The sequence below is a fragment of the Lissotriton vulgaris genome, chromosome 2_1 (genome assembly GCF_964263255.1).
Source record: "Lissotriton vulgaris chromosome 2_1, aLisVul1.2, whole genome shotgun sequence".
In the NCBI taxonomy this organism is placed as follows: Eukaryota; Metazoa; Chordata; class Amphibia; order Caudata; family Salamandridae; genus Lissotriton; species Lissotriton vulgaris.
In genome coordinates this window covers 536503740-536525289 of record NC_141687.1, presented here as the reverse complement: position 1 = coordinate 536525289, position 21550 = coordinate 536503740, and the positions used below count along the sequence as shown (strand labels likewise).

General features: G+C 44.0%; 1 protein-coding gene across 1 annotated transcript in view; it reads right to left on the bottom strand.

The window, feature by feature from the left end:
* NME9 (NME/NM23 family member 9) overlaps window positions 1–21550 on the bottom strand; it is a 703404-nt gene that overhangs the window by 286716 nt on the left and 395138 nt on the right. The window contains exon 15 of the mRNA XM_086955486.1: window positions 4662–4813. Within this exon, the coding sequence (XP_086811612.1) occupies window positions 4662–4813 (152 nt within the window). The remainder of the gene's footprint in view (window positions 1–4661; window positions 4814–21550) is intronic.

The window sequence follows — 21550 nt, the reverse complement described above, 5'->3', positions numbered from 1 at the left end:
AGAAAAATCCTAAACAATTTTTAGGAGCCTTACATGTATATTTGTACTTAAAATATGTCTAGCATACCCAAAGAGATTTGCTTGGATTTGATCCACTATCACTGTCCATGTCCTTGCCTTTCTATCAGAGCGTTTCAGGTTAAGCGATTCTAGTATTGTGTATACACAATAAAGCCCACATTTTGGTCCTAGAACTTCCTGATAATAAAAGCTCTTTTACAGGGTGCATGATGTCATGCTGTTATAATCAGTTATTTTTCTCTGACTATAAGTTTGAATCTGAAATTATTGAAAGGACAGACATTCCGGAACCTGCAAATTTGCAAGAAAAACCCTCAAATGTAATGGCCAGCACGTATCTCAGTGGAACAACTGACACAAAATTGAAAGGAACTGTTTTCTTAATGTTCAATGGACTCATCAGGAAATAAGGCTGGCAAGCTGGGATTACACCACTGTGGTATCCGCTTAGAAATTTGGGGAAATTTGCAGGCACCGATAATATCGAAAAGAATGTGTCAAGAGTATTTTTATATGTCCAAACTTTGCCAACACATTTTCTCTGAATGTCTGTCTCATATAAGGTCTGCTTTTACTACACCATCTCATTCCCACATCACTCGTGTTAATATTGAGACCTGCTATCTGGGACCAAAATTACCATGAAAATCCAAGTAAGGACCCGGTGCATAGATCAACATCTCATTGCCTGTTGATTACAATTGCCATATTAAAGATGATATTTTAAAATGTGTACCCTAAAAAAGATTACTGAAGTGTTGCAATCTGTGTGTAATACTGAAATCTCTTGGTTAAAACTATAGCCTAGTTTCCCCCTCACGCCTTTATGAATCAAATCATTTTATTAAGTTTAATCAAGGTCTGGAACATCATATTGATTATTTATTTATTTATTTTAAGAGTTTTATATAGCGCTGCTAGACCCGGAGGTATCAGAGCGCTTTACATGAGGAATTTAGCATTTAGCATATTACAAACGTTACAAAATTTACATGAAAGATCGTTGCGAGGAAGAGGAAAAACAAGGTTATACAGATACATCTAATGATTAGATCATTTAAAAAAAAATATATAATAAGGTGCAATGGGAGCGAGGGAAAATAGGGGTCAGGGAAAAGGGGAAGAAGAGAAGGGAAACGTGGGAATGAGTGGGAGCAGGGAGAAAGGAACGGACAAAGGACGGAACAAGATGGCAGGTCAGGATCAGAGGAGAGGGTGAGAAGGAAGATGGGGACAGGAAAAGGGATTCTGAGAGGGAGAGAGGTCTCTGGAGGAAGATATAAAGAGACAGCAGCGAAAGGACGAGGAGTGCCATGCACCAATGTCCGGCTGGGTAGGTGACGGCCGCGGGCGCCAGACTCCTCTATACCCGAACCAAGCGGTTCCACCGGGCAATGGTCATGTCGTCTCAATGGCTTTACATAAGGTTCCAAAAAAAAAAAACAGATTAACATGAAAATCAAGATCAGAAAGAACGGGGAAGCTGGTAAACCACAGGAGACAGCAGCGGGGAAGAAAACGAGACAAATGTCCAAAGTCCGGCTGGGTAGGTGACGGCCATAGCGGTGTGCCAGAGCCAGTCGCCCCAATAGCTGTCATAGCAGCTCCACCGGGAGTCGGTTATGTATGCGTTTCTCTCCCAGAATAGAGTGAGGATCAGGAGGTGGTCAAAAAGTCTAGTCTTTGGGGTATCTATGTGAGAGATCAGTCTAAAGCAATGTAATGAGGACATTCCAAGATGGCCGAATCCTTAGTATGACTTGTTGCCCGGATATTTAGTCCTTTGTTAGTGTCCAGCATTGGTGAGGAATCCAGCCAGAATGACCAGCCGGTTTCACTTCTGACTGCCTAAATTGTAATTAGGCGGTCAGAAGTGAAACTAACAATCTCGGTCAGAAAGCATCCAATTTAAGATTGGAGGATTTCCAACAGAGATCGTAATCGGCAATTAAGTGTCTGACATGAGCCTCTTTACTATATATAACATTAATTGTAAGAATAGATGAGAAAGTAATATGCTATCATGTTTGTAGAATCCGACCATGATGCCATCTGGTATATATCTTTTTTAAATTTGTTATAGCGATATCTGAATCCAAGATGGACTCTTCGCGAAATTAAGAGTTGGGAGTAAAATATCCTAGAAAAAATAACTAATGTGTAATCAACAATTCCACATATTTCACAATGTTGTCTTGCATTGAATTCACAGATTCTGTCTATTAAGGTCATAGACTCTTGGAATGTACTTCCCTGCCTGCAATTTATGCCTGTGATGTTGTTCAGTGTTTTCCGTCTCTTGGCCTGAGGTGCCAAATTGAACTTTAGTGTTAACATATATTATATATAAGATGTGCTTAAATATGAGATTAGCAGATTTATTCAATAATTTCCTAAATGCAAATGGTTAAATATAATATTCTTTAACATTTGATGGGCTATCACATGATGCAAGTAAATCGATGTTGAATACTTGATCCTCCATGCATATAATTTACATGTTATCGTCCTCCTATTTTCTTTCACCAAACCCCTTACATAGAGTTTAACTTTATCCCAAATTACTGTAGGTCTACAATTTCCTTGATTATGTCTACTTAGTTTTAAATCTTAGTCTAGAAATCAGACCTTTTTGCCTCCTTGTTTAAAAATCTATCAATTTTCAGCAAATACAGAGAAGCAGTATTTGTGTTACTACACTTAAAATAAACAGATTACCTCAAATTTTAAATGGGAAATTGATTGCCGAAAGTATTTCCAAAACTAAATCGGCATTTATTGTTGCAGAGTTAGCATTAGGTTTTAGCTCTTGCTAATGACAAGCTTTCCCCATGCTACGATTTGGCACCACAATGTATTTGTAATGCAATAAAACACACTACTTTAAATTAAAAGAAAAGTGTAATTGCATTTATTGTTGCAGAGTTAGCATTAGCTTTTAGCTCTGGCTAATGACAAGCTTTCCCCATGCTACGATTTGGCACCGCAATGTATTTGTAATGCAATAAAACACACTACTTTAAATTAAAAGAAAAGTGTAAAAATAATTCTAATTTGTTTGCTGCTCGTTTGACTTGAACAATTGATAGTCCAAGTCTGTTAACAGTTTTCTGTCAAAGTTCCATCTCCAAAGCATATGCATGGAATAATTGTTTTTTAAATAACATGAGTTCTAGTAGGAAATGATCAGTCAAATACATGGGCCTAATAGATGCCCGTAGGATATAGTATAACACTATGCGTAGAAAGGGGAAAGTAACTAGATTATTGAACCTATTTACTGGAGAATAAATTGAGTTGAGTACATAAAAGCTGGTCTTTCCAAGCTCTACGCATTCAAGAACATACATACATAAACACTTGGACAACCTCTCCTTATATATTCATTCACTATTTTTGGCATTCATTTAATTTCATTTCAAAGATAATTGCCATTTAGTGTTGCAATTAAAAAGTTGAATAGCACAATGTCACTTTCTTGGTTATTTGCTATTCAAACCATATATTGGGCACACCATGTTCACATGTGAATATTCACCACCTTGCATTGTACAATGTCAGTGGAGGAATTCCAGCAAATGATTCTTCTTGACTTTCATTATTCCGCATGATCAATGCTACTCAGGGTGGAAACTTCCATAATTGGACACATCAAGTTGTTAATTATCTTGATCCATAAAGTATTTTCAAATTTAAAATGAGATATGTGTACTCTAAGACAATTCCAGTTCAAGAAAAGCTTTACAAAAAAATATGACATATTTATTAAAGGAATTATTACTTTAACATAGAGTGTAGTTCTAGAACTCTTGGTCCTTGCATCTAACGCCATCACAACTCATTAAGAATTGCCAAAGCCAGAAGCAAGAAAAGAAAATGCTTTTAAAAAGGTGTTTCCGGATATGATTTACCCAGATAAGAACACATCTAAGATTCTTCTTGGGTACACACCACACATCTCTGCATATCTTCTGATCTATCATTTGAGAACAGGCACTGAGCCCCATCCAAAGAATTTTTTTTTTGTTTTTTAATTTCATCCTTTCTTTCCTCCGACAATTTTAGAGTTCAACGGAGTGCATAGCAAATTCAACTAGTAAAAAACACTACTCCCTTTCCCACAAGAATTCCCTCACCAAACCAACACCTGAAATATAAAAACACAGCAGACACTCCAAAACCGTGCAGCAAACATTGTTTGAGGCATTACACAGACCTAAAATGACAACCTTGCTCTGAAAGTCTTTCATGAGTAACCTGTTAATGTCAATTAATATTGCCCACCATTATGCACCAACTCAAAATCTCTGTAGAAAGAATATGGCCGACCACCCTTTTCAGAAAGACCTTTTTGGATTACCTCTGTAATCCAAAATTCTAGCAACAAATGCAGAAACACTTATCCAAAACTGTACTTGCTGGCATTACAAAAATGATCCAGTACTGTAATTCCTATCAGTCACGTTTTGCAAATGATGTAAGGCAGTACTCATGTCTAGCTATATAACAGAAATACACTACACAAATGAATCCGTATGACTCTCTTAATGTTTAAGTGCCTTTGTTACATGCCTTCAATTGATACATCTTCTCTCATAAAATCCTTTGAATTTTGTAAAATAAGCATCAGACCGCCTCACCTCTATGCTCCTCTAGTGCATCTGGTTTGATAGTAGCTAGAGTCTGTTCCACTGGGAAAAAAAATGCGAGCTCCTTCTCTGCTTCCTCTTTGCTCGAACTTCCATGTAGTTGATTGATCAGAGCGTCTTTTGGTGGAAACTTTGCTCTGAGGCTGTGGAAATAAAAGTGATGACATTAACTAAATGGCAAAATAAATGTGCAGTTGTTTCACGATTTTGGTGTACTCCGGAGGCAATTTGCCTTTTCTGTTCCTAAAACAAAGATTAAGTCATGCAACAAAGATCTAAATAAATGCGCTCCCTAGATAAAAGAACAAGGTAATTATCTTCAATGATGCATCTTTTGAGGGATTTGTAATCTTCCATGAAGATTACTCATCTGCTCAAATTTACCCAGGCACCATACTAGAGTCGGAAAATGTTTGTCCTGTCAAGATGATGAAAGAACACTTTCGCAAACAGAGGATTAGTAACTTGAAAAAGCCACGGGTAGCCAATACTGGTGCAAACCATTCCCATACTCTCAGCAACGCCCTAAGTTCACTCACCTGTCGCTAACGAACTCATGCAATTAAAGAACATAAGAAGTAAGGCCCTCTTAGAGTCCAGGCATTGTAGATGCTCCTTTGCCCTAGACAGTACAAGAAGAGAGAAAAAACCCGAAGACTAGATAGAAGGGAAATAACATGTTCTTCTAACGCATTCTTCAGTAGAAACTATGGGCCTGATTACAATATGGTGCGGACCACCCTCGGTGGTGGTCCACCCGACAGACAGACTATTGGTCTAATCTCCGCATTTCAATGGCGGCGGTTGGACCACAGAGGTCGCGGGGAAAGACCACTGCCTCTAACAAGATCGGTGCGGCGGTCGGAATCGTATCCCTACCCTGTGGACGGTGTATAAAGGTTGTGGGTGTATGGGATAAATCGGCGCTCATATAGTCATAAACACTACTATCTTTTTCAAAATTAGATCATTTGGTGATTCCAAAATTTGGGAAGAGAACACCCTACTTCCCTATACTCAAAAAAGATTGAGAATTCCACAGAACACTGAATTTTTGGAGCACTCAAGCACAAAATAAAGTCTCAAGTATATACAAATCACAAGAGTATATAAAGCAAATTCTCTCAAGAATAAACAATGGGGCTTTTGCAGTTCTTGTCTTTAATTTCGCCACATTCCAATCCCTTTGCCAACGCGTTTCGCCGTGGTTGGTTAACCTGCGGCTTCGTCAGGGCTTAGGCTTCTCAAAAGTTATTGCACCACGCTGGAGTCTTTCTTTCTAGGTACCGAAGCGAACTGTTGGAAGGCAACCATGCTAAACCATAAGGTAGTGGTGTGATTGAAAGAATGCTGCATTTGCAATGTGACCCAAGTGGAAAGCATTTTGATGCATGAGTGACCAGAGTGGTGCACTTCTCCTGTCATATTTCATGGCAATTAAAGTGCACAAAGGAATGAATTAACAGTTTACACTAGTCAGCTGTTAAGAGTTTCTCTGCAGGCCCCCATTATATATTTTTTGTATGTGTGTGCATATGTGTGTGTGTGTATGTGTGTGCCATATTTATCAACCAATGTACTGTAAAAGGTTGAATCGGTTAGAGGCCGCTAATCTCTGTGAACCTATTAAAGAAAAGAAGAGTGGGATTTGCCAGGAGGGTCTACATAAGAAGCCAACCCTAAATGCTAGCTGTTTTTGTACTATTGGACAGAAGCTCTATATTGTCTAAACTCGAGGATTTAAGGGAGCCAGAATGGGAACTGAAGGGAAGGACTATGTTAAAATTATCCAAGATGTCAGATGGTTGTATTCAGGGCAAAGTGTTTGATATTGTACAGAACAGGGGTATAGATGGTTAATGGATCTCTTTGTGCTTCCGTGGATACAAGTTCCCCTTCAGGTATAATCTAGCTAGGAGCTGGGTTGTGGTCTGCTATGGTTATAGTTTGCCAGTGCAGGTATTCATATTGGGACTGCTCCAAGAGGTGTAATCCTAATCCAAGTCCTGTACTGTTTGCAGTTTAGAGTGGTGGTGCACAATTATAGTAGCTTCTAGTGCTTTTCAGGAGTTGGTCTTGTTCTTCTGTTTGATTTGGAGCAATCTTGGGGCTCTGGAATGCATTGATTCTGTATTCTTATTTTAGGAGGAGCCAAATATATATCTTCTTTCTGAACTTCAGATGTTCTTGCACACTTTATATTTTACCTGGCAAGGAGTCCCAAAGATGTACTGCTTACACTGAGAATGCTATTTTATGTTGCTTTGTAAGTATGTGCACAAGGGTCAGGAACTCACAGAGTACATTTGTCCAGGTGGATGTTTATTTCTTCTGGAAGCACGTGCCAGACTTTAGGTTTACTGGGTCTCTCTTGTGGCCCACACTGATCTTTGCAGGTGTTCCTTTTCTAGTACGATCATGTGGCTGAGTTGGATTATGAATCTTGTCTCCACATAAAATTGCTGGGGCTGACTACCGCTGCAACATCAATCCAGTCCTGACATTAAACTAACACAATTTCTGATGAAACTTACTTTTAGACCCTTGAGTTCAATCATGTTGTTATCCTTTCATTTTCTTATAGGGAGTGAAGTCATACAATCAGACAAATATGGTTTCCTTGCAGATTTATGAAAGCTTCTGATCCCAAAGCAAGATGGCTGCTTACTTTCTATGATGTAATTTCCTGTTGGAACCATAAAACACTGAAGACACGCATTCTGAAATATTTTATGCTTTGTTCATTGTCTCTTTTTCCATGTTATTGAGTTTGGAATCTGGTTTCAAGATTTTCTTGGCCTATTCTGACCTGATTATTCTGTGCAGTCCAGCACTACGCTTTTCCTCACATCTCCCTCACAACTATTCACCTTCTGGCTTTTCCTCTGTTTGTGACATTTTGGTGGAGACAATTTTCCCTTACGCAATTCTGTTAATGTTGGCGATAACATGGCTACAGGAAGGAGCTCCCATTTCTTGCAGCTTTCAGAAAAAGAAAAGAAGGAGAAGGAGCGATAATTACGTTAGCCCTTGACATCCTTCAATGTTTTTTAGGTCTCGCCTGAGCCAGCACAAGCGCTGCTCTGGCGAGACTTTTAGTAAGTGGGCTTTTAAAAAGCCGACCACAGGTTTTTGTGTGGCCTAGAGCGTGCGGTTACGCGCACAGTTACGAGCACAGGCGTCATCTGTCTTTCCTCTTGCTTGCTGTGGGGCGCGTACGCACACCACTAATTGTTTGTTTTAATGGACTTTGACGGCTTGTCCTGCGCGCCATGAAGATAGCGGTGCCCGTCTTGACCTTGAACAGAGGTAGTCACGAGGCACAAGTCACACTGTGTTGGAAAGGCCTGTCTATGCTGCTAAAGTAAACAGGAACCAGTTCTCTCGTCAGTTTTCCTTTTTAATCATTCTTATAGAAATTCCTGTGCTTGGGACGTGTTCTGCTTTTTTACTTGGTTCCTCACTGTCATCTAAAGGTGAATGCTTGTTTTTCCTTTCATTGCTAGTTTCTCCAACCTCCATTCCCCCGTGCTTTCCGCACGCACCACTCGGTATTTGTTTTAATGGACTTGGACGGCTTTTCCTGCGTGCCATGAAGATAACGGTGATGGTCTTGACCTTTAACAGAGGCAGTCACAAGGCACAAGTCACTCCGTGTTGGAAAGGCCTGCCCGTGTCTATGCTGCTAAAGTAAACAGTGACCAGTTCTCTTGTCAGTTTTCTTCTTTAATCATTCTTTTAGGCATTCCTGTGCTTGGGACGTGTTCTGCTTTTTTACTCTGTTCCTCACTGCCATCTAAAGGTGAATGCTTGTTTTTCCTTTCATTGTTAGTTTCCCAAACCTCCCTTCCCCAGTGCTTTTTCGCAGACTGCCCTTAGGACATTTTTCCAAGAAATGAACATTCGACCAACCAGCATAAACATCAGATGGTAAGTTACCCTCCAGGGCCCCCTTGTGTGATGGCTGTTTGGGGGCGGGGGTCTGATTTGCTGATGTAGCAGTGGGGTATGTTCAGCTGGATGTCACACTGTTCCCCTCCCCAGCCGCTGTCTGTGGTGTAGAGGAATGCCCACAAGCTCTGTCTGTGCGTGATGTTTGTGTTTTGATGCAGCCGGCAGTGAGGAAGGGCTCTCTGGCAGGAATGTGCTTTTGTTTTCAAGTCTGCAAACACTACAATCCCACAGCCAGAAATGGAAGCACGCCTCTCCTTCCTCGTGTTCCTGTGATCTGTGGTGGCGGACCAGAGGCGCCCAGAAGCGAGGTTTTTCTAGTAAATCTTGCTTTGCTGTTCGCCATCCGCATTCTGGTGTTTCCGAGCAGCGTGGTAGTGGTTTACCCCCGCGTATACCCTTACATACCCCCAGGGTCACCTGGTATTAATGTGCAGTTGAGGGTATTGTTTTTCGCAGACGTGTCACCTGCCTCAGCAGCGACACACCGTTGTATTTCATTGGGTATATATAGCCTCAGACGTCACTTTGTGAATAATAGAAATGGTTAAATATTCTGGTTAATAAAAGCTAGTTTCCAACTTATGAATGTTTAAGTTGTTGGTTTTGTGACTATGCCCCTTTTCAGCTGTTAGTCATTTATAAGTCAGGAAATAAAATATTTAATCCTTTGAAGTCAGTCATGCTAACGTCGGCCACAGTGTACAGAAATATTTTGTTAAGCCTCTCATGTTGCAGCGTGCACTCTGCCTTGCACACACAAAGAAAGAAATTGTATCTAAGCTGTGACCCCAACCGCTCCCCAGCCCTAAATGTATAAGTCAGTGCAGAAAAGGAATTCCTTTTAAATGCATATGCTGCTACTTCTAGATGCCCAGTACCTTTGTGTTAAGTGAATTGGGTTGTTGGATAAATGAAAGCATGCAATCTTTAAGTTTGTTATTTGTAAGGCCGTTTTGTTTTACATTTAAATGCTTTTCAGTTCCTCTGCCACTCCCTTGTTTCCACTGAAAACGTGCCTTCCATAATGAAATAACCGTTGTTTCTCATCAATAATTTTTTGCCTGTAACCGTTTATCAGAACTGACACATGAACCAGGTGGACAAATACAGTTTTTTTTTAAATGGGCAATAAAATATATGCATTCTTTCGGCTGGGTAATATGTTTTTTTTAATCCTACGGTTCTAATACTTTGTGCGTTTGTCTTATTAACGGCCATCAGTACAGCATGATTACGAAAGCAACAAGCATCGGCATAGCCAATAGGTCTCTCCTTTGGGACCTTATAAGTGTTTAGTTATCCAGCACAATATCCTTGATGCAACAACATCAAGTGTTACATGGCTAAACACTTATAAGGTCCCAAAGGTGAGACATATTGGCTATGCCAATGCTTGTTTTTCTTGGTGGCGGGATTAATTAGATGAGGTGCTTTTTCTGTGCACATCTGCGAATTTAGCTTGCATGTGCCAAGGACCTTTCCCTTAAGTCACTGCGTATTGAAAATGGCTCCATCGCCACAGCGGAGTGTCATAATGGGCAGCGTCTCTGTCTCTCTCCTAAGTAGCCAGGCTAGCAATCTGCCCGGTCGTTCACTCTCTCGATGTACTCTCTGCCTGTATTCCCATCTTGTAAACCTATCTAGTCTGTCCCATGAATCCACCAGATGTCTTTTAATATCAACCATGGAGACAACTACATATGGGCTCTCTTCATCCATTTGCTGGGCCTCCGTTAATTGTTTTCTCAAAGTTCCCCAGTTCAGCCTGCATCTGTCTACGCAGATCACTTATCCTGCTCAAACATTCGCCCCGTTTAGAAGTTTTGAGTGCTTCTCCCTCCGTGCCTCTGTTTGTTATGGTGCCCCAGTTACTCAATAGATATCTGGAATTGTTTCACCAATGGCCTAACTAAATGGTGCATCCAGCAACGCCTCCATCTGCAATCACCAAAGTTTCTCATCAGATTGCGCCAGGGCTCTGCTCTAATCCAGTAGAATGGGGGTGTGGTCAGATAGAAACCTACCCAGGTCGACTACCTTCTGATATATTCATCCGCATGTCAATTGTATCTAAGTCATGGTCTAAGCGACTATAAGTATTATGTGTGGCCGAATAATAGGTGCATTCCCGCCCTCTTGGATAGGGCTCTCTCCATACATCTACTGATGCAAATTACTCATTACATCAGTTATACTGTCCATCATACCTAGTTTACTCGTACCCCTGGGTGGCTGTCTAGCCATAACTGGGTCTAGGTCACAATTGAAGTCTCCCACCTACAACAGTCGCTCCACCATACCACTCGCCAGGAGTGTCTGCATCTTAGGGAAGAACTAGGAGAGAGGATGTGGCCTGACGGCTAGGGCGGTCAGGACTCGCAACATCCTGTGATTCTGGGCAAATCATTTAATCTCCATGTGCCTAAAAAAAATGAATGTGTCCTGGTGTAAAGCAACTGATACCTTCGGGTGAAGTACGCGCTTTATAAAACTCCGTAAAAAAAAACCCTGTCATCAGTATTGGGGGCGTAGGTATTCAGAATTGTTTTATCCAACCCATACAAAAACCCCTGCACCGGTACTTATCTGCGCTGTGTGTCCGTCTCTGAATTAAGCAGGCTGAAGTGAACCCCAGGAACCACACAAATAGGAGGAGAAAGTGGATGAATGCAACTGCCCCCACCATCTCTTCTGCAACTTTATTGATTCAGACTCCATGAGATAGGTCTCCTGAAGACAGGTGATGGCTTCATTTTTGAGTCCTACATAGGAGTATACTCTATATGTTTTTACATAGCTTCCAAGACCTCATACATTCCATCTAATTATGTTATAGTCTCGTACCATGGGAGTGTCTAGAGTGCCTGCACTGCACACTCCACCCTGCACTCTCATAGGTACCAGCAATGCATGACATATCAAGTCCTGTACCATAATCAATACAACTGTGAAACTCGTCCTCCCCATCCTAACCGGACAATCTGATAACAATCAAGAACACCAACATCATGATCGCCCACCATCTTGTGACTAAACGATGCGAGGATCCTTCCGCCACAACCTTTCGGTGATCAAACTGATTGGTACATCGATCCTAAGAGGGAAACCCAATCCTTGCTTAGGGATGTAGTCTAAACCCCGTACAATGTCGAAACAAGTGATGTCAGCGTTTTCCACCACTCCCATAAGGGTCGGCAGCCACGGTCCGTGCAGGTAAAAGCGGTGGCGCGATGGGGCCGCCTGCGTGGGGGATTTTGAGGGAAAATAATTATTTATTTAATTTTCCATCAGCATAGTCCCTCGAAATTCCCCTCACACTGCCCCACCGCTGTTACCTGCACCGACTGTGGCTGAGGGACAGTGGTCCCACCGGGTCTAGTCTCAGCTGCCCAAATAGTGTCGTATTGTAATGAAAAGGCCCTGCGGAAGGCAAAATGCAACAGCAGCACTCGCAAAGAAAAACATTCCACTTCCAAATATCTGAGATGCGGTGCATATTCCTCAGGTCCGGACTGGCGCAGCTCACCCATCCCCAAGTGTACTCACACACAAATGAGTCAATACAGTGGTATCAACAAATGGTAGCATACTGCCTCAGCTAGTCTGTGTGGTAATGTTATCCAATGGGGTCGGTGGTACCTTCCCAGCTCCACTATTCTGGGTATTAGCCGCGCTGAAGTCATCCATCAACACATCTGCAAGCGTGTCGTCCTCCTGAACCTCTCTTTGAGAATCTGGTACGTCGCCATTTGATGACTGTCCTTGTGAAACACGTTATGGTTCGTATCTCAGAGACCCCTTCGTCTGCTCCGAGCAGTCCTCAACGAACCGCGATCCTCAGGCAGAATTCTATCCCATCACTCAAGCCACGCCCAAGCATCCTCTGGTTGTTCAAATAAATTCGTCTTCCCCTGGGCAACTACACTGAACCGTGCCAGGAATAATAACATACAGGAAAGGCTCATAGTCCAGAGCTGCTGTTTGACTTCCATGAATGAGTTACGCTGTACTTGCACCTTACGGGTGTAATCTGGGAAGATGGATATAGTATGATTGTCATATTTCTGCGCCTCGGTAGTTCGAGCTGCCTTAAGAATACCGTCCCGGTCGCAAAGGTTGAGGATTTGTGTAATTAGGGACCCGGGGAAGGGGGCTCCAGCTGAGGTCAACCCAACAATGCCCGGAGCACACATTGCACTGTAAATGTGTGAGTCAAACCCTCAGACCGGAGGGTATTGTGGATCCAGTCCTCTAGGAATATTTCCGTGGACTCTCCCTCCACTCTTTCTGGAAATCCCACCTGTCGGATGTTGTTACGGCGGGACAGACCTTCTATGTCTTCCGCTCTATTTTACAACATCTGTGCAGCAGCGGTCAATTTTACAACCTGTTCTGTCAATGTGGCAACATCTTGGACCAGGCCACCAATCTTTTGTTCTGTGACGGTTACTCATTCTGATACTTTTCGCAGGTCTGCCCGAAGTAGACCAACCTCTATGGCCTCCGTGTCTCTCTTCTCTTCCAAGGTATCGTGTGACCCCTATTTGGTCTCCATCAGGGCTGCTCTTGATGGCTCTTACTCTGCATCCTGAGTATGTGTGCCTGTCTGCCATGTACTGCACTGTGGCAGACCTTGCAGTGGTATATATTGTGTCACTGTGTTGCTCTGTTAGTCCCTTGCTGGCCTGTCCTTCCCCATAGTCAATTCACATCAGAGCCATGAGCAGCCACAGAGTACTTATGTACACGGCAGACCTTCAGGGATCCAGGGATCCCCGCCCTGGGGGACTCCACAATCTCCAGAGCACTGCACAATCCCACCGCAGTCGTCTCTAAGCAACCTCCTTGGACTTCACATTTAGCACTTCTTGGCACACATCTCCCGTGCCAGTCCCACTTCAGGGAAGGACCTGCCGCTGAGGCGCAAGTGCCACAACACAAGAGAAGATTGAATCTAACACGTCTATGCAAAAAGGTCAGGCCGTTCATATCCTTCCACAGTGTAGGACACCAAGCATCAGCTCAGGAGAAATGCACTCAGTATTGTCCCCTGATAGATTGCACACTTACACACAATTCAGCAAAGGTTCAAGTCAAGCATAGCCTGCATCAGGTCATACACTATGCGCAGTAAATTCGGTGGCACAGGGTATGTCCTCACTCCCACCAAAGGCAACAGCACAGTAGTTCACAAAGCTACGTAATGCTTCCAAAAAACTGCTGTCTAAGAGCTGCCCCCTCTTGCAAGCAATGTTTATGCACGATGATCCACATGCCCGAGGGTGAAATCAGGCCGTATTACTAGTGAGCATTGCTGGGAGCCCTCTGCAAGGCTGCGCCCCGTCCCAGGTACCTCTTACTCACCGCAGTCCTCCAGGGCCTCATCCCCTATTTAAAGGCCTGCACAGGGGTCAGGGTGCCCCCGGCCATCCACTCCTCACATACAAGGGTGGCCCAGAGCACATCCTCCCCTTTTCTGGAGGTGGGGGAAGGAAGGTCTGCCCCTGCATGGCGTTGCTCTCCTCCCCACAGCCAAGGCTGCACCACCACAAGGCCTTAGCGTCTCCGCATTCACCACAGAGCAATGCCTGATCACATCCCCTAGCCACCCCGGTACAGTGCCCTGCAATGGGTGGGGGGAATCTACAGGAAGGTAGCACTTGGAATCTCCACCACAATACGCCGTTCATGGCCTCCTCCTACTCCCCACACTGAACCATCATCATTCCCCGGGGGCAGCTCTTGCTGTGTATCAGTTCTCATTAACAGCGCCACAGGTCCAAACCTAGATTTTAAGGACTGGAGATCACATCAGTAGAGCCCAGGAGATCACTGGACATACTCAGGCCACAGCATATGGCTCCCTCAGGCAAGATGATGTAGGATTATACATTGGGGCGGCGGAACTCAGACATAGTGCATTTAAGCAGCTATCTTGCCAAGCCACGACCCCCCTTTGAAAAGAATATTTGATGGGAGGATGCCATGCTAATGATAAGCCTGAATGTATCCTCTTTATGCATGAGTATCTGCCATGAAGAAGCGATGAGGGCTGTAAAACATTTCCTGGGAGCTCACGTTTTTTAGCCACAGTGAAATGTTAATGAAAATAATTGACTAGTGTCTCACAATAAATATCTTTGTGTTCGCAGACAATATCCTGCTTTACCTTACCTCTCCCAAAGAATCTCTCATTTGTTTTCTCAATGTACTTGCTATATTTGGGAGGTAGTCTGGTTTTGCAATTAACTGGTCGAAATCAGTGCTCTTTGTTCTTAGTGGAGATCCTGTAGTGGTTCCGAGTTCCTGCCCGTTACAAATTGAACCGGTAGGATTCAGTTACCTCTGTATCTATGTGACGTTAGACCCGAAGTTGAGATACGCGAATAACTTGGGCCTCCCGCTGACCCGGCTTAGGAATGATGGCCGAGATGGAAGGTGCTACCGCTCTTCCTCTTGGGTAGGGCGGTGCTCTGAAATGGACCCGGTTCCGTCGTCCTACTTTAAGGAAATTGAGGCCCTTCATCAGCAGCTTCTGTGGGCGGGCAAGCCTCGCATCGCCTTCTCTAAACTTTCTCTCCCCTGGTATGATGGGGGAATCGGTTTGCCGGATCTGAGGAAGTACTACTGGGCCTCCCAACTAGCGGTGATAAACCACGCTATTTACGGGTCTCCCGGAGAACCCGGATATGCAATGGACCGCGGGCAGGTGCCAGGGCTGGCCGATTTCCCCTCGTTGGACCATCGGCCCATGCAGTACAGGTGTGGCACGCGGCTACTCGACATCCTAAGTGGGACGGTAAACTCACCCTTGCGACCCCGTTGTGGAACTCGGAGAGATTGGGCTGCTTGTGGAAAACAAAGGGTTTTAACAAATGGGATCTCATTGGGATCTCACAGATCAGGGATATTTGGGGGAAAGACACTGTGCTCACATTTGGTGCTCTTCAAGAAAAGTATCAGCTACAAGAGAGTGAGCGTTATCAATACCTCCAAGTTAGACATGCCCTACTCACACATATTCCCAGAGGCACCGCGCTACCAGACGCCTCCCCCTCGAAGATCGAGTGTTAGATGGTCACCTCCCGCAAAAGACCATATTGTTGATATATAAAAAAACGTATCAATAATATGGGAGACCCGCTGGCAACCATTAGGGCACAATGGGGCGCCGATGGCTTGGAATTAGATGATGAGGACTGGAGGGAGGCTGCCTCCTCTCCAAAAGTAGTGGCTATTCAAATGAGACTCAGGCTTGTGCAATTAAAGATTCTCCACAGGTCATATGTCACGGTGCCCCAACTAGTGCACATAGGTCGGACGGAGATCGGGGAGTGCTGGAGGGGATGCAGGGAGATTGGAACCCTCATGTACACTTTGTGGATTTTTGCAGAAATACAGGAATACTGGGTCAAAATCCATGACAAGATGCGAGAGGTGTTGGGGGTGGAGTTACCACTGGAGGCTCGAAGGTGTGTCGTGAATGTCTGGGAGCCAACAGATTTGAGTGTGTATGGGAGGCAGTGGGCGACCCTTGTGTGCATGATTGCTAAGCGTCATATTGCTCAGTTGTGGTGCGCCTACCACCCTCCCCGGGTCGAGAAGTGGATGGAGGACTTGGATTGGTGCATGTACAGGGCGAGAACGGTCTATGTCGCTATGGGCTGTCCTGCAAAGTGAGGGAAGGTTTGGAACTGTTATTGTGGGGAAATATGTGTTCCACCAGTTGTTAGAGACGAACCCTGTGATCCCTACAATGCTATCCTGTATGGATTATCTTGTACTACGGAAATGTATATATATGACAAATGTGGAAGCGGTAAATGTCACCTGATGCCTTTTCTTTTTGATTTTGTTAATAAAAAGATTTTCACAAAAAAAATATCTTTGTGTTCAATAGTGAACTGTTTCAGCAACAGAGCGGAACAGTGACGGGTCCCTACTTCACCACAAGCTATGTTAATTTGCATGTGGGCTGGTGGGAGGAACGGGTACTCAATAGTTCTTATTTGAAAGAATAGTCTACAAATATTTTATTATGGGTCAGGGATATTGATGAACTTTTTGGATTCTTGAAAGGAGATGAAGTAGCAGTTAATTGTTTTCTAGACAGGATTAATAGAATCAATTTAAATGTTGACATTTACCAGCCAAATTAGCAATTCACAGCTTGAATTCCTGGAAGTGAGGAGATTAGATCATGATTCAAAACTGCATAGAAAACCAACAGTTGTTGAATGCGAGAAATGTTCATCCTATGACATTAACAAATAGCATTTATTAGGGGAACCTATGCATGCCAGAAGAATATGTAGCACACAAGAGAGTTTTGAAAGTACACAGGATGAGATGTTATCCAGACTGAAGGCAAGAGGCTATTCGGAGTTCCTTTTTAAGATGAAGAAGAAAGAGAAGAGGTATGCAGATTGAGAAGTGCATTAAACAAGAACTGGCACTATATCAGGAATGATCCAGTTGTAAGTAAGAAGTTGAGAAGGAGACCACAGAATAGTTTTAGATAGGCTACATCTATAAGACATTTGTTAGTTAAAAGTGAAATTACGATGAAGAAGGAACAGTGGTTAAATCCGAGAAACAGCTGCATGAAATGTGAAAAATGCAGGGTCTGTGCTAATGGAATGAATGTTACATAGATTGTCACACCTTTCAATAGGAGGATTAAGATAAAAACTGCTCGTTATTATAAAACAGAATTTGTGGAATATGTTTTGTTCTGCTCATGCCCTAAGACCTATGTGGGCAGCACTATGATGCCTGTGCATAAACTATTGTTTAACTTCTCAGGGCAAAAATGCCAATTACCCAGTAGCTCACCTTTTCCAACAATTTCATGGGAGTGGGGAGGGCACTGTAGACTTAAACACAGTGTGATTGAAGGTTTTAAAGTATTTTTTTTGTTTACATATTTTTGAAATGTCGATTTGGCCCCTCTACCCAGCCTAGTTAGGGCTCTTGGAGAACCCATCCCATGGGACAGTGTAAATGTAAGGGGAGGAGGGGGCGTGGCCACCCTCCCAAAACTGTATTTGGCCCCGGGAACCCCATCTCCTGGGGTCCAATGTATTTAATAAGGCAAGGGGGTATGCCGCCTCCCTCACTGAGCCTTAAAAAAGATCTGGGGGCCCCATACCCAGGGCCATCAAGTAATTTAAAGGGAAGTCGGGCCAATTCCTGAGCACTTTCTGTGTCCCAGGGAGCTTACCCCTGGGACACAGTGGTTTCCCTGCTCGCAAGGGCAGAGAAATAAGTGTTTGCTTCAGTCATGTGGGAGTATTTTCACATTTTCCGCCAAACAGAAGCAAACACAAAGTCTGCTTCCAGTGGCAGAAGCTTTATAAATACTCCCGGCCGCTGGGAGAAGGCTCGAGAGCGGTTTCCCTGCCCACACTTGGTCAGGCAGGGAAACAGAATAACAGATTGCTCCCACCTGAAAGAAGCAGCATAAATGGCTTTGCCCTATGGGAAGTAATGCCGTCTTCGGCACAATGCAGGGAGCCGGCTGGGGCCACTGGGGCTCCCTGCGGCACCCAAAGTGTGCCTGGTGGGTGCCCCGGGTGGGCACCCGGGCACCCACCTATTTAAAATGGAGGTCCCTGGGGATGGGATCCCGAAGGCCATAATTAGCTTGGGGAATGGGGCTACATGGCCTCCCTTTGCTTTAAAATAAAAACGGTATGGGGTCCCCGGGCCCTAATGAGGTTTGGGGAGGGGGGCCACATGGCCTACCATCCCTTCAAAATAAATACGGCCGGGGGGTATTGGGTCTCCATTACCTAATAAGGCCCGGGGAGGGGGGCTTCATGGCCCCCTGCCCTTTTAAAGATAATACAGCCCTGGGACCTCCATCGACAGAGCCTAATAAGACTCGGTGAAGGAGGCTACGTGGCTCCCCTACCCTTGTAAATAAGGCACCAGGGATGGGGTCACCTGAGCGTATACACACTCTGGGAGGAGGGCTATGCAAGCCCCTCCCCTTCAAATTACATTTCGGAACTGGGGATGGGGGTCCCTGGGGCTAATTAAGTTCAGGCAGGTATTTGCGCACTCCTCTCCCTTTCTTAATTACTCAGCCCTGGACCTAATAAGGTTCAGGGTGTGGTTCTGCATGCCTCCTCACCTTTTTAATTGGCTTCAGAGGGGGACCTTGCAGGGCACCCCCTTTCCTTTTGAAAAACAAATGGCCCCGGTCTATGGGGTTACTGGGCTTATGAAGGCTCTGGTGGGACCTGCATTCTCCTTTACCATAGATTTTGGTAGAGGGCCAAACAGGGCTTGGAGAGGGAAGCTGCACACCTTCCTTCCCTGATTATTGCAATTATGGGTCAGATAGGGAGCTACATGCCCCCTTCCCTTAATATATATGTTTTGGCACCAGAAGATGGGGTCCCTGGGCCAGAAAGCCAACCCTGCGCTGCGTACACCAAAGGCACTGGGCGGCGTGGGGTTGCAGCCTGCTGGGGGTTTGGCCACAGGGCCTAGGGGCAGGCCAAGCCCTGCGATCAATCACCCAATGCACATGGCCAAAGGCTGTGTGCAGCGTGGGTTTGGCTGCCAATGGGAGGTTAAAAGCAGGGTCTGGCTGCAACACTGGCCCTGTGGCTAACCCCCGCCACGCGGGAGCAAAATCTGTGTGTGACGCGGGGTTGGCTGCCTCCAAGTGGCTGCCTGCAGGCAGTTGGGTGAAGGTCCTGGCTATAAAGCAGGCCCTGCGGCCAATCCCATGCTGCATGTGACTAAACAGTTGCATGCAGCATGAGGTTGACTGCTTGCAGGGGGTTGGCTGCCTCTGGGTGGGTTGGCCACAGGGCCTGGCAGTGAGCTGGGCCCTGTCGCCAACACCCTGCTGTGTACGGCCAAAGACCATGCACACTATTGGGTTGGCTGCCAATACGGGGTTTGCTGTAGGCTTTACGGGCAACCCAGTCCATGCACGGCGAGGGACTGACTTTACGTATGGTAACATAATATTACTTTACACACAAAAAAATCCCTTGAAATTCATTGGAAAAACTAATGTTAAAGTAACGTTATACTTAGGTTTGATAAAAAGATCTGCTTTTGTTAAAAACAACCATAGAAATTTACTGAAAAAAATTCAAAGGTTAAAGTGACATTATAGTTACGTGAATATGTTATGTTATGTTATGTTATGTTATGTTAGTGCTGTTTGTATTGCGCACAGCTGCTCCAGCAAAGGAGTGTCCCGGCGCACCGACAAGGTGGCGAACACAACACAACAGGGGAACAGAAAATATTAAAAAATGGGGGAATGAAGGATTTAACAAAATCCAAACATTAATGATGTCAGGGATATCATTAATGTTTTGTACTCAAAAAACACAGAAATTCACCAGTTATAGTTAGCAAAGGTAACAATAACATGCACCCCCACTATGCACTGCTTATGACCTCATATATTACGTCGCTCATGACATGTTCTATGACATCATTTAAGACATCATTGATGACATCTCAAATGACATCATAGATTAACACACTGATAATATCACTCCTGACATCATTCAAGCTTCTTTTCTACACATTGCTTAATAAACAGGTATGGCATTAGAGCCATGAAAGTTTAAGAGCAAAATAGCTCAGAATAATATGAAGCATCGTTTATGCTATCATACATATACCCCCATACGTGAATCCAGCTTGTGCTATGTGCACATGGATAGCTGAGTTCATGTTGACTATGAACCACAGATAAATGGGTAACCTGTACTGCACAAAGCTTTCTATCTGTATGCAACTGTACATGGAAAACTAAGTTCCTCCAGATACTCAAGCCCTAGCTCCCTTCATTTCCGAGGTATGGTGGCAGCATGTAAGAGGCATCGCAAAGGGTGAACCTCCCCTCCACCCACAAAGGAGCAATAAACATCTCCTTCAAAAGTTATAAGCAAAGTGTGCTACTGTAACGCACATCAGAACTTGAGCGATCGAGCACACTGATGAAGAGGGGTGAGTGATTTCACTTATTCAACACGAGTGACCTAAAAAGTTAGCCTCCTCTCAATCTGGACCTGAAGAAGGTCCATCGACCTGTCAGGGCAAACCAGGGCCGAAACATGTCAACCTACCATGACCTAACACCAGATGCGGTGGATCATTAACACATCCACCCTAGCACCACCCACTATTCTGCAAATAAATTGAGTATTGGAGCACATGCATGTGATAACAAATATGGATTCGACTTATATCCAGTCGCAAGACACTTTGAAGTAACACATCAAAGTAATAGAAATGAATTAAGGTTCTTTTGCTAGAACCAAGTACCATTGAGAAAAGGGAGGCAATTGGACCATGAGATTAAGGCACCTGGAAACACGATACATTATCAATCTTCAGACAAAGAAACTTTTGGGCCTGAACAGCAATGAGGAACTGTGGGTTCATATAGGAGAATAATTCATTTTCTAATGAGTCACAGCACACACCGACAAGTACATGCCCATTTGGGGCTTTTTTTGTACCACTCACAGGGGGGATTACCAACAGAAAGGCAAAATTGCTTCTAAATGTATTAAGGCATGGATTAACTGTAATACTGAGTATTGGGAAATGAGCTGAGAGCAAGGACCAGGGTGTATATAGTATCTTTAATTACACAATATGTTCTTGCCCTTGTTTTCACGGAAACAAAATCAGTTTGAATAAAATGTCCTGATGTTAATCTATGACATGTTTAATAAATTGTGATTTATTTTTATCCTGATAGTGGGGTAAAAGGATTGTCAATATTGCCAGCTACATGACCATGCACTGAACGATAAGGCAGCAAAACAGATTTAAAGATGGCAGCCACATGTTTGGTTGTTACTGATCACGGGTTGTTTTATAAAGGATGTGTTTTTGTGTGTAATTCATCAACATCATCATCATCCTGTCCCTTTAAG